The following is a 13,156-nucleotide window of genomic DNA, read 5'->3' as shown; positions in this document are numbered from 1 at the left end:
CCCATCTGCACCACAATCTTACACCTCCAAATCTTGAAACCCCACAAAATTTTCATCAACAAAATCTTGAAATTTTTCATCTTTTTTGCTTCATGTGTTTACAAAATTCAATCTTTTTACATAAATTTAAAAGAATTTGATTATTGGGTGGTGAGTGAGGGTTCTTATCCTCAAGAATCCATTGAAGTTTTTGAAAAAGATGATCTTGTTGAACAAAACAAGAATTCTTGAAAACAAATCTTGTGTTGAATTTTTTTTATTTTATTTTTGGATCTTTCAGATATTCAACAGCTACTTTAAATCTTCTTTTTGTTCCAAATTTTCTGTAAAAGATTGATTATTTTTGAGTTGGAGATAATGGACAAAGCATTGTTGCCACCCGGGTTTCGGTTTCATCCCACAGATGAAGAATTGATTGGTTATTACCTTAAACGGAAGGTCGAAGGGCTTGAAATTGAACTTGAAGTGATTCCGGTTATCGAATTGTACAAGTTTGATCCATGGGAGTTGCCTGGTAAGCTTCAGTTTTTGGGTTAAGTTTTGAAGGTTTTAATGAATGCAAGGTGTTTGTTTTAATGCCTCAGTGAACTCATTTGTTTTAAAGCTTGAGATTATGAAACTTTATTACACCATAATCATGTTTAGGGGTGTAAACGGGCCGAGTCAAGCCTGAGCTAGGCTCGTTGAGCTTATAAGAGCTCTAGTTCTGCTCGAACTTGGCTCGTGAGTAATTATTCAAGCTCAAACCCAACTCATTTATCATGTATTAATTAAATTATTAGTTATAGTTATTTTTTATATTTATTTATAATTATAAATTTTTATTATAACTTAACATAAATTACCAGTTATTTTTATCATAATTTTATATGTTTTATTAAATATGTATTTATATATATATAATAGGTTCATTTAGGCTCATGAGCCAACACGAACTTGATAAGTGAAGCTCAGGCTCGAACTCGTTTATTTAAAGAGCTTGTTTTTAGGCTCGAGCTTGGGCTCGGGATCATATAAGTGCAGCTAGTTTACACCCATGATCATGGTGCAGAATCTTTCTTTTTATCTTAAGAGCAACAATAGAGTTCTTTAATCATATTATACCTTCTGATTAGTGTGTTAATCACAGATAAATCTTTCCTTCCAACGCGTGATATGGAGTGGTTCTTTTTCGTTCCACGCGATCGCAAGTACTCAAACGGATCACGCACAAATAGAGCAACAAAAGCCGGGTACTGGAAAGCCACAGGCAAAGACCGAAAAGTGATGTGCCAGTCTTCTTTAATCGGCTATCGTAAGACCCTCGTCTTTTATCGTGGTAGAGCACCATTAGGTGATCGAACTGATTGGCTGATGCACGAGTTTCGGTTATGTGATGATAATTCTAGAGGGGCACCAATATTTCAAGTAACACTTCCATAAAACCTGCATTTTAACAATTTTTTGTTAAAAGATTTTGTAATAATAAGTTTAATAACAAGTTGGAATCGCAGGGACCGTTTGCTTTGTGTCGTGTGATGAAAAGGAACGAGTTAACAAAGGAAGTTGGAAGTACTGCCAATGGGGTTATCATTGAGCCGTTGGTTCCTCAAACAAGCGCCCCTTTGTGTAACGAGAGTAGTTTATCGAGTCCTCTTTTGTCTTATGAGAAAGCGACTACTTTAGAGAATGAACCGACTTCATCAACGGGCCTTAAGAGTCCTTCGATGTTTTGGGTCTCACCTGATTTGATTCTTGATTCATCAAAAGGACAAGAAGGGCACTTTGGGTATTTGACACAAAACGAGGTTCCAAACCCGACAAGTCCATTGCAACCATATCAGCAGTTTGAGATCTCACCAAGTTCATCGTACTCGAATTATACAGAGGAAGTTGAACTTGTTGATGATGTAAACCGATTTGGCTACTTGTCACCGTATTCAAGTAGCCAAAGCTTAACTGGATTATTTGGAAACGACGATCAGTTTTCGTACAAGTTCTAATTCATGTAGAATTGTAGAATACAAAAATTGCCCATGAGTAACAATCACTTGTATAAGCTTTTTGGTTACTCTATTGCCATGATAGTTGTGGTTGTTAATTAAGTTATTTAAACTAATTGATAGTTGTAGTTGTTATTTAAGTCATATGACAGATAAACGGCTAGTAAAGGGATCTATCTAAACAACATAGGGACAAAGAGTACTAAAATACAGTATTAGTAAGCTACCAATAACAGAATAAAAAAATGCAAGTTCTTGCTTGGATATAGATCTTATAGTTATTTGAGTGTGTAATCTTCATCTAATGGACGTATTCTCTCTAGCTATTGTAGTAGTGTGGATGGCATATCATTATTCATTTATTTGTTTTCATCAACTTTAGTTAATATCGTCGTTTTTGACTTTACTAAAACACCTTTGGCTCACTCTTATCATTTGAACATTCTTATCCGAGTGTCATCCGTTGATTGCCATTGTTGTAAACTCATAAGTTATACTTTCGATTTTGTTGTGTATTTGATAGAAACTATTGAATTTTGTAAATCAAATATCATAACTCATATTTTCACTTAACCATGGATCTAGTGTTGGGCCGTTGGCTGTCTATGATTTCTAGCCCAATGGGCCAAGTATTACTTTGGGCATAGCACATGCCACATAGGTAAACTTCTGAGGTGTTTTGACTTTTGACTAATGTTTTAAAAAATTAGGTATTTTAATCGTATCGGGTTAGACTTAGAAATGGTTTAACCGGTTGAACAGAGTTGTACGGGGCAGTTCAACCGTGTTGACTAATTAACTCTATAAATCCATAAATATAATTTCAACTAAAAAATAATCCAAAACTAAAGTTTGAATCGTTAAGCCACGTGCACGTTAAGGGGCTTTTAAAATACTAAAGGAATGTTAACGAGTGATAATGGAATTAATAACAATGGATGAACCTTAAGATGGATCCATCGCCCACAGATTTGGTGTTTGTACGCTTGCAAGGATTTAAGGCACGCAATGCAGGCCACACGTGTGAAGTACTTGCTTGATGTTGTTTACGGATGACATCTAATGACGTCACTGAACTGCTTTTGTGCTCCTTCACTTAGTCGGGTGTAATGGGCTTTCTTGCGAACAGTCTACTCGATACGCATAGCTAACCATGTGAGATTTGATGACCCAAAGATTACCCTTTATGTGGTTTTACGATGACGAAAATATAATGATGAAACAAGGAAGGATAAATAACAAACCACATGATAAGGACAATATGATAGGGAAATAACTAAAAGGATAAATATGGTAAGTGGAGAAGAAAAAAATATGATAAGATTAGTTTACGGTAGGCATGACCTTAGGATGAGTTGTTAAAATTTGTTGTCTTGAATCATGACTTGCAATCTGACGAAAAGAGTCAATGAATTTTAAATGATGAGTAATTATAAAATGATTTATTAATTTATGACTTTAATGTTTATCTGGCTCAACTTTAAAAGTTTGACATTTATTTTCTAAAATCGACGTGTACCATTTTAGGTTAGTTGGCACGTCGTTGGTTAGAAACGCGTAGAGGGACTTTGGCAAGACGACCAACTCGGATCCATCGTAGGATAGTAATCGGGTACCGAAAAAACGTTTGGGTTTGGATTTGGATTCGGGTTGTTTGAATTGTATGGATCCAAACAAAATTAAAAAAAAAAAGTGAAGAATTTTATAAAGTTGAGAGAGAATTTGTGTTGAAATGGTTTAAAAATTGGGGTGAAAGATGTGTATTTAAAGGTAAAATAATTAATTTTTTTATAAAGTAGCCGATAAATTGATTTTTTCTAAAAGTAGCCGTTGAACGGCATTAAAGTGATGAGGTGGAGGGCCGGCTGCAACGTCTAGGCCAAGAAGAAGAGGACGACGGCGGGTTAGAGGAAACGGTGTTGAAGACCGTCGACGAGGTTAGACAGGCCACGGCCGTCGCAGTACCGAGTAGCCTTATATTCAAGATTTTATTTTATTACACACCGACAAAACTAAACTAAACAACACAAACAAAACAAAACACAAACATTGCATTTTATTACACACCGACACAACTAAACTAAACTAAACTACACAAACAAAACACACACTTGTCGAATCTCCATCCCCATAAATCTCTCACTCCTATGTTTTATAACTCCCACACTCCACCGGCAACAAACTCGCCATCTCTCTCCACCCCACCAAAACAAAACATGGTCTCCCAATCCACCAGTTTACCCTTAAACTTCCTCATCTACGGTCGAACCGGCTGGATCGGCGGTCTACTTGGCAAAATCTGCGAATCCCAAAACATCAACTACACCTACGGCTCCGGCCGGTTGGAGTCACGCGCCACCCTCATCGCCGACATTGCCGCCGTGAACCCGACCCACGTGTTCAACGCTGCCGGAGTCACCGGCCGGCCGAACGTTGACTGGTGTGAGTCTCACAAAGTGGAGACTATTAGAACTAATGTTGTTGGTACGTTGACTCTTGCTGATGTGTGTCGTGAAAAGGGGTTGATTTTGGTTAATTGTGCTACTGGGTGTATATTTGAGTATGATTCGGAGCATGAACTCGGGTCGGGTGTCGGGTTTAAGGAGGAGGATAGTCCGAATTTTGTTGGGTCGTTTTATTCCAAGACTAAAGCTATGGTAAGGTTTTAGTTAAAGATTTTGTTTTTATTTGAGTTTTGGTTATTTGTGCAATGCTCATTTGGTGTGATTTTTGAAATTGGGTTGGGAAAAAGAAAGTCAAATACTTGGTTTGTTTGGTTTCAAGATCTTATTTTTATTTAGATTTTGGTATAGTTTTGAAGATTTGTGCAATGCCCATATGACGGATTTGTGTTTTTTAGTTTTTATGATATTTTTGTGTGATTTTGTTGAAAAAATTGGGGGTGTATCTAGGATTTTGATGTGTATTTGAAGATAAATTTCAACTCTCATTGGTCTTTGTAGAATCTTGTGCCTAATTTCAAGTAATATTTGTAAGAACATTGGGGCCCACCAAATATGAGAAAAAAATAAGTCAAAACTTGGTTATTTTAATTGGGTGCTACTTTCTACACCCCCTATTTACTTTTTTCACCCCCCTCCTCTCACATACTTACAGGTGGGGCCTGCGTGGGACCGACAGTTTTCCTCTCACAAGAGGGGGTGTAATCAGGAAGGAGGGGGGTGTGTATAGAATGAGCCTTTTAATTTCAAGATCTCATTTTTATGTTGATTTTAGCATGGTTGTAGAAATCCCTACTAGAGTCCGATTAGTTGCCGATTAATCACTAATCGGAGGTTCACCGATTAATGGCCGATTAATTGTTAGGCGGTGGTGCTATTCTGGCCAAATTTTGGCCAGACACTTACTGGGCAAATTTCGACCAAACCTTGTATATTCCTTCCAGTTACTTAAAAAATGTGTCAATGAGAGATTAAAACATGTCTACTTTAGAAAACTACATATAAAAACGTATGTGTATATATATAACAAAAAAATACATATTAAAATCTTGATCCGATTAATTTTGATTAATATCTATTAATCCTGATTAATCGCTAGTCGGTACCCCACCGCCCAACTAGCGCCTAGCAATTCTTACAATACTGGATTTTAGTACAGTTTTGAAGATATGTGCAATGCCCATTTGATGAATTTGTGTTGTTCGCCCAACTAGCGCCTAGCGATTCTTACAATACTGGATTTTAGTACAGTTTTGAAGATATGTGCAATGCCCATTTGATGAATTTGTGTTGTTTTTATGTTATTTTGTGTAATTTCTTTTGAAAGAAACTGGGGAAGGCCGAAGGCCATGTAGGCTCCTCGAGCCCTTCCGCCATCCCACACCCTATAGCCTTATAACGTTGGCACCCACTAAATATGAGAAAGAAAGTCAAAAGACTTGGTTTATACTTTAAAAAAAATCAAGATCCCATTTTTATTTAGACTTTAGTATTGTTTTGAAGATTTGTGCAATGGTACAATTTTGTGTTTTTGTGAAATTGTTGATAAAATGGTGTGGATCTAAGGTGTGGTACACTTTTATGTTTTGGGTCATTTTCTTCAACTCAAACTAGAGCTATGATCTAAGACCCACTAAAGAATGAAGCCACAGTGTAGGAAAACATGATATAAGATTCAAGATTTTTTATTATTAAACTTTAAGACAATGTTGAAGATTTGTGCAATGACCCTTGTGATAATTTTGTGGTGTTATGAATTATAATATTTTTGTATGAGTTTGTTGATCATAAGACTATGGATCTAAGATCTTGAATAATGTTAGAACTTGTTTATGTGTTGGACATTGAGGTTTGAGGTTCTTCTTTACCTTATTGTTTTTTTATTTAATTTTAAAATTTTAAATTTTAAGTTGATTTGATGCAATCTGGTCTTTACTTTTTAGTACCCCGGTTCAACTAGTGAACCGGCTCGGTTTTGGCCACTAGCCTTTGTGATGATTTTGTGTTGAATTAGATGGAAAATGTGGTGGATCTAAGTTCCAGAAGTGTTATCGAAAGAGAAATCTAAGCTTTTTTCGATTTATACTTTATGTTCTAGCGTCGGCTACCTAAAGAAGATGATAAAGACTGGGTATCTGCTTCAATCTTCTATTTCTTTTATACGTTAATACGCATTCGACAATTTTGTGTTCTTAGGATATTTTTAAGCCAGTTTGCTAGTTATATATGTTACAAAATTGCTAAATACAAGACTTGGTATTTTTGTTTCACTTTGTTGAACTTTAGTACACATCTTGAAGATTTATGAAATGATTCATTTTGATGCGTTATTATTTTTATGATATCTTTTTTTTGTTTGAATTTGTTTATCGATGTGGTAGATCCAAGATCTTGATGTGCATATTCGAGTCGATTAACAGTCTTGATAAAAGTCAAACCTTACCTTCTCGTTGTTTGACCCGCAGGTGGAAGAATTGCTCAAAAACTACGATAACGTATGCACATTACGCGTTCGCATGCCTATATCTTCAGATCTTACAAACCCACGAAACTTCATCACGAAAATAAGTCGTTATGACAAAGTGGTCAACATCCCAAACTCCATGACCATTCTTGATGAACTCCTCCCAATCTCCGTAGAAATGGCTAAAAGAAACCTAACCGGGATCTACAATTTCACAAATCCGGGCTGTGTTAGCCACAATGAGGTCTTGGAGTTGTATCGCGAGTACATTGACCCGAGTTACACGTGGAAGAACTTCAATCTTGAGGAGCAAGCAAAAGTGATCATCGCACCAAGAAGCAACAACGAGCTCGACACCACCAAGTTGAAAACTGAATTTCCGGAGCTCTTATCGATCAAAGAATCACTAGTGAAGTATGTGTTTGAGCCAAACCGAAAGACACCCATTGCAGCCTAACCGTAAGGTTTGAAGTTGCGCTTGTTACGCGTTTTCTTGATGATATTGTTGGTGTATGTTCAAATTGACAAGGTGGTCTTTGATAAAATTGCGTATTTTTCTTGAGTTTTGTTTTCTGGATTGTTTTGATTAATAAAATTGTTGGAAATGATAGTTTGATAAGCATCTGGTCATGTGAATTTGCATATAAGGTTTTGGATCATGTGTGTGGTATACTATGTTTTATATACCAAACATTGATAGAACTAAAGGTTAGATGGAGTGGTTGGGAAAAGACTTGGTGTTCCTTGTGACCCAAGTTCGATTTCCACTCTCATTATTTTCTGCGGCATTCAGGTGAAGGGCGAATACGGATGGCGCCAGTTCGTCTTGGATAAGAGGCGAGGTTTTACCGATTATTCCATTGTCGTGCCTTCGGGCGGGTGAAGGTCGGGTTTCCGCGCATCTGGGAGAGCCAAGGGGCTGGTGGCGGTTGAGTAGTCGACCTTGATCACAATGTCCGGTGTCACGGTGGTTGGTATGGCGTTCCTTGCCTTTAAAAAAAATATTGTAATGTTCCAGGTGGTTCAGGTTGTTGTGACATTGTGGACCTTACTTTATGTCGAAAACATTCTATCTGGGCAAATAGTTGCATGCATAGGCAATATTCATGAACAGAGAATTTATGGTATATTAGAATATGGGGTATGGGGTGGGGTTGTGGCGTGTGTTGGGTACAAATGCCCAAGTCATCACCCTAGGTGGGCTTGGGTTTCGGCGTGCCCCCTTGGGTGGGGTACCTTTTTCTTTTTAAAAAAGGTCCACAATGATCATTATCATGAACAGTGAATTTATGGTATATTTTTGATGGCTATACGCAAGTATATTCATTAGAAATACGAGACAACTTGTCATCCTCTGACTCTTCAACAGAAGACTCAGAATGAATTATGTCCACTCTTTTATTTTGATTTTGGCAGGTATTGTTAAATGAAGAATCTCAGTTATTAACTACATCCACATGCCCAAGATGATCATTATCAATAAAATGAAGAATCTCATTTTTTTAAAAAAGAGCAACATAGGCAATATTCATGAACAGTGAATTTATGGTATATTAGAATATGGGGTATGGGGTGGGGTTGTGGCGTGGGTTGGGTACAAACGTCCAAGTCATCACCCTGGGTGGGCTTGGGTTTCAGTGTGCCCCCTTGGGTGGGGGTTTCAGCCCGGGCGTTGGACGGGGCTATCAAGATGACATGGCGGGATCTCATTGGCCAAGACAAGTAGCCGTTTGGGCTAGCCGTTGGCCAACGGCTATGTGTTTAAAAAAAATTTTATTCACTATAAATACTCACACATCTATTCATTTTTTTACAATATGGGGTATGGGGCGGGGGTTGTGGCGTGGGTTGGGTACAAACGCCCAAATCACCACCCCGGGTGGGCTTGGGTTTCGGCGTGGCCCCTTGGGCGGGCGTTTCAGCCCGGGGGCGGGGGTTGTGGCGTGGGTTGGGTACAAACGCCCAAGTCACCATCCCGGGTGGGCTTGTGTTTCGGCGTGGCCCCTTGGGCGGGGGTTTCAGCCCGGACGTTGGACGAGGCTATCAAGATGACATGGCGGGATCTCATTGGCCAAGACAACTAGCCGTTTGGGCTAGCCGTTGGCCAACGGCTATGTGTTTAAAAAAAATTATTCACTATAAATACTCACACTTCTATTCATTTTTTTACCACAACTACTCAACCTCTTCTATAATCATCTCTATCTTATTTTTTAAAAAAAAATTCTCATCCAGCCACAATACGAAAAATGAATCCTCATAATCGTGGTTTTGACCCGAGCAATCCGTTGGCATTCCAAGAAACACCTAGCCCAGCATCCAAACGTCCAATTGCTCCCTTTTTAATACATTCCACGATACCGGATATGGCTGATTACGCATCGTTTATCTCGAATCGTTTGAAGAATGATGTCGGTCGAAAACACCAATACCTTTCGCGCAACGCGCGTCATTGAAAAACACTAGTTTGTATTTAAAAGAGAACTAAAATTCTTAATATGGTTTATATTAATAAAAATGTAACATTTTAAATGTATAATATGTTTTTAAGTTTTTAGCAAATAGAATTATTGGCTAACTATCTTAGAATCTCGTTGAATAAATGTAATATTATATGCTTAGTGTTGTCCATTAACGCCTAAGCCACATCACCATTTTGATAGTTAACCTACGCCCCCTTTTAATGGCGACACCAACCACAACCATCGTCATTCCAATGGTGGCGTTAATGATGAAAGGGGGGGGGGTTCTAATCAATCATATTATTTCTTCTTTTTTCTAAAAAAAATTATTCCACAATATATAGTTATTGCAAAAATTTTTATGTTATAGTGACGTGGTGACGATATGGCAGCAGGTTTTAGTTATTTCACAACACATAGCCTTAGTAAGGCTATGTGGATGCTCATCACCACCTTACACCTCAGTTTTAAAAATAAATGACCAATGCAACTCCCACCCCAACAACTACTTTCTCTCATGGCCTTCGTGGAGATCTTCATGCCCCTCACGATTACTAGTGAGGAGGTGGGGCAGTGTTCCACTAGTGGTCACAATGCTACCTCACTCCACAACAACCCTTCACGAATCCGTACCGTTTATTCTAACAAAAATTGTCTTTTAAAATTCAATGTATTAAGCACGAGTTGACACAAGATCTAACCTTGTTATTATAACAAGATAAAGACATAACTTATTTATTACTAATTTTGTAACCAGCGGTGGAACTAGCCCATTAATTTAGGAGTATCCAAAAAAAAAATTACCGTTCAATCATACAATAATAAAAAAAATGATAATAAATAAAGTAAAACAGATACCTAATACATTTGTCTTCTTCTTGTTTTCATAGCTTGAAATTGTTCCATTACATCGTCGTCTTTTACCTTATCAAAAGTTTCTTTCTCGACCACACAAATCATAGTATTTGTCCTTAAAAGTTTCTCAACGCCGGTCAACGAGCAGCATCAGGGACGCTGAGTAGCAGCAGGGACGATCGCAATTCGCTGTGACGTTCTGTTTCCCATACACAAAAGGATATTTTATTGTTTTGGGACTTAGGCTAGTTTATCAATTGAGTCTCTTTTAATTATATTATTCTTAATTAGGGTTAACTCTATCATTTGGGTTTAATTATTATACAAGTTTGGTGTTGTAAAAGGTTTTGACTTATAAAAATTGATTCGGAATTTTAGTAAATTAAAGTATCCTATTTTTTAGAAGTATCCCCGTATCTGTTCAGGGGTATCCTTATATAAAACCGAGAAAAATATAAATAATTTGCACTACAAAGACTGAGTTAAGCCGTAGCCCATGCTACTCCTCCTAACACTATACAACATTTCATATTTAATGCATATATACACAAGCTTTTAACTAACCTAGTTATTATAATATGATGTGTGCCTTCTCTTAACCCAAGAAACCCATGAAATATGCATATACAAGTAGTAAACGTGCATCTCTAATTTGCAATTCCTTTTATTTCTTTTAGAAGTTGTTTATGTATTTCCTACTTTTTAGTAAACTAGTAGTGGATGGGTTAATAGTGGGTTGTTTTTTATTTGTCATGTGTTTAAGGCTATTTATAAGCCTCAAACTTGTATCAGATGGATTATGAAGGATAATGATAAATTGAATCTCTTCTAAAAAGTCTATCAATTCTCTCAAGCTTCTATATTTTTTCTTGCATCAATTGGTTAACGATTAGATTCGTAACATAATATTTATGTCGAGTTTCTAAAATAAAAAAATTGGAATAATATCAACAAAACAAAATATAAATAAGGTACTGTTATTCAATAGGATAAAAGTACACTTAGAAACAATAAGGCTGAAAAATCAGATGACATTTTAACGTTAGATAAAACGCATGTGTATGGTGATCAATCAATCACTTACTCATACCGAGTAAATCTCATAAATAGCAAAACTACTTGTAGGGTTTTAGGAGGGTGGGATGTAGGCAAACATTACCTCTATCGCTAGAGATAGAGAGACTACTTCCAGAGAGACCCCTAGCTCGAGAACAAACAACAGACAACAAACTAAACTGCAAGATCATAAGAAAAAAAAAAAACAACCAAACTACACAAGCAATGATGAGAGAGTAGCATAGTAAAAAGTAAACATATAAAACATCAAGAAAGCACATATATATGACAATACAATACCTACATCAAGACAGTCACATGCATAGTCACCCTAATGTTTAGGAAAATCTAAACCCCTAAGACCCATCTAAATTCTAAAGCTCTAGACTACCCTAGTGTTCATGGAGGCATGTGTATGGTGATGACATTACGAAACTAATCTGTCTTTAAGGTGGGAGGAGCTCGGCGGTAATGGGCAATGTCGTGGTGGTGGCGCGCGGGTGGATGGTAAATGCTTACGAAGGTGGAAAGACAGGAATTTTATAGATCAAGACCGTTATATACTAACTATCTAACCAAAAAAAGAAGCATGTGACTCAACACCATGGAATATAATGAGTGGCCTAATAACAAGTTATATGCCACTTTTTTTTGTTAATATTAAGATCATACCATCTTGATGAACAATCTAGCCCTTCATCGATCTATGATTATGTTCTAATCTCATATTAAACAAACCGGTTGCAGGGCAACTCTCCTTTGGCAGATCACAACTCCCTAAGCCCTCCATTAATAACTAGTTACGATATGTGTCTGCCAGAGGAGAAAAGCCCTGAAACTGATTTGTTTATCGAATGCTTGACTATGGTTTGAAACTTGTTACAAATAATGAGTGATAATAGGTTTATACCATGGATATTCTTGCATGTATGCCAAGGTTCTTGATGAATGAGATTCTTGAAGTGGTAGTTCGAATTGTTTGTGAATAATGGTCGATGAAGAGATAAAAGGAGATGCTTTGAAGAAGATAGAGACGGTTTATGGAATTTTGGAGAGGATATGCGATTTTATATACTTTTTATGTATCTCTAACATTAAGCTAGCCAGGAAAATGGGTGAAGTTGGGTAACATGGTTGTAAAACAAAGTCTCCAATATCGAGTACTTCCTGAGTAGTCGCTACAAGATAGTCAGCCGATGAGACTTTCTTCAGCTTCGCCTAATCACTCGGAATCGATGAAACGCGGTCAACCTCAACTAGAATCGGACCTAATAGGTCAACTCGGACCGAGTTTGACTTTAAAAAGATAAAACATAATTTCTACGCCTATCATATTAAAGAATGAATATCATTTTCACGTATTTTGTTATAAATATTAGTAAATTTATGTTATTTGACATATATTTAATTTCCAAAAACTAATTTCTTTATAATTTAACATGTCCGAGTGCTTCCCGAGTACTCTCCGCCCAGGCCAAGTACTCGCAACTCCCTGGTCAACCGACTAGGGAGCGCCTAGCGACTTTTGCAACCATAGTAAGGAGTCATAGCTCAAAACTGTCTGACCAAAACGTGTTTCGGTCAAAATGGGTCATTTAAATAGGTACTAATTTATTCAAGTTAAAACGGGTTTAGAAGAGAATCTCTATGCTTTTAAAGAAGTCATGTTAGAAGGAAAAAAAGTATCATAATTTGTTCACCGGTTTGTTTTTGTTTTTAGGAACGCTAGTGATGACAAATGATGGCGGTGGTGGTACGTGGAGGTGGTGGTGGTGGTGACAGTGACGGTGGTGGAGATGGTGATCATGGAAACAACGTTGATCTGGCGATGGTGAGAGAATCAGCGAGATTCCTTGATCCGGCAATATTTAGAAT

The 13,156-nt window shown here is 37.2% G+C and overlaps 2 protein-coding genes across 2 annotated transcripts; both read left to right on the top strand.

Moving 5' to 3' along the window:
* The first annotated feature begins 19 nt into the window (after positions 1-19).
* Positions 20-2,080, top strand: LOC110899607 (NAC domain-containing protein 71). Its single transcript, XM_022146492.2, has 3 exons — positions 20-514; positions 1,130-1,407; positions 1,494-2,080. Exons 1-3 carry the CDS (start codon positions 358-360, stop codon positions 1,980-1,982), a joined length of 924 nt encoding a protein of 307 aa, XP_022002184.1. The 5' UTR covers positions 20-357; the 3' UTR covers positions 1,983-2,080.
* Positions 2,081-4,088: 2,008 nt separating this feature from the next.
* LOC110899608 (bifunctional dTDP-4-dehydrorhamnose 3,5-epimerase/dTDP-4-dehydrorhamnose reductase) lies at positions 4,089-7,530 on the top strand. Its single transcript, XM_022146493.2, has 2 exons — positions 4,089-4,639; positions 6,910-7,530. The coding sequence occupies exons 1-2, from the start codon at positions 4,130-4,132 to the stop codon at positions 7,363-7,365; spliced, it is 966 nt and encodes a 321-aa protein (XP_022002185.1). The 5' UTR covers positions 4,089-4,129; the 3' UTR covers positions 7,366-7,530.
* Positions 7,531-13,156: the final 5,626 nt, after the last annotated feature.

The sequence above is a fragment of the Helianthus annuus genome, chromosome 13 (assembly GCF_002127325.2).
Source record: "Helianthus annuus cultivar XRQ/B chromosome 13, HanXRQr2.0-SUNRISE, whole genome shotgun sequence".
Classification (NCBI taxonomy): domain Eukaryota; kingdom Viridiplantae; phylum Streptophyta; class Magnoliopsida; order Asterales; family Asteraceae; genus Helianthus; species Helianthus annuus.
Note: the sequence above shows the minus strand (reverse complement) of the source record. Positions and strands in the feature narration are given on the sequence as shown.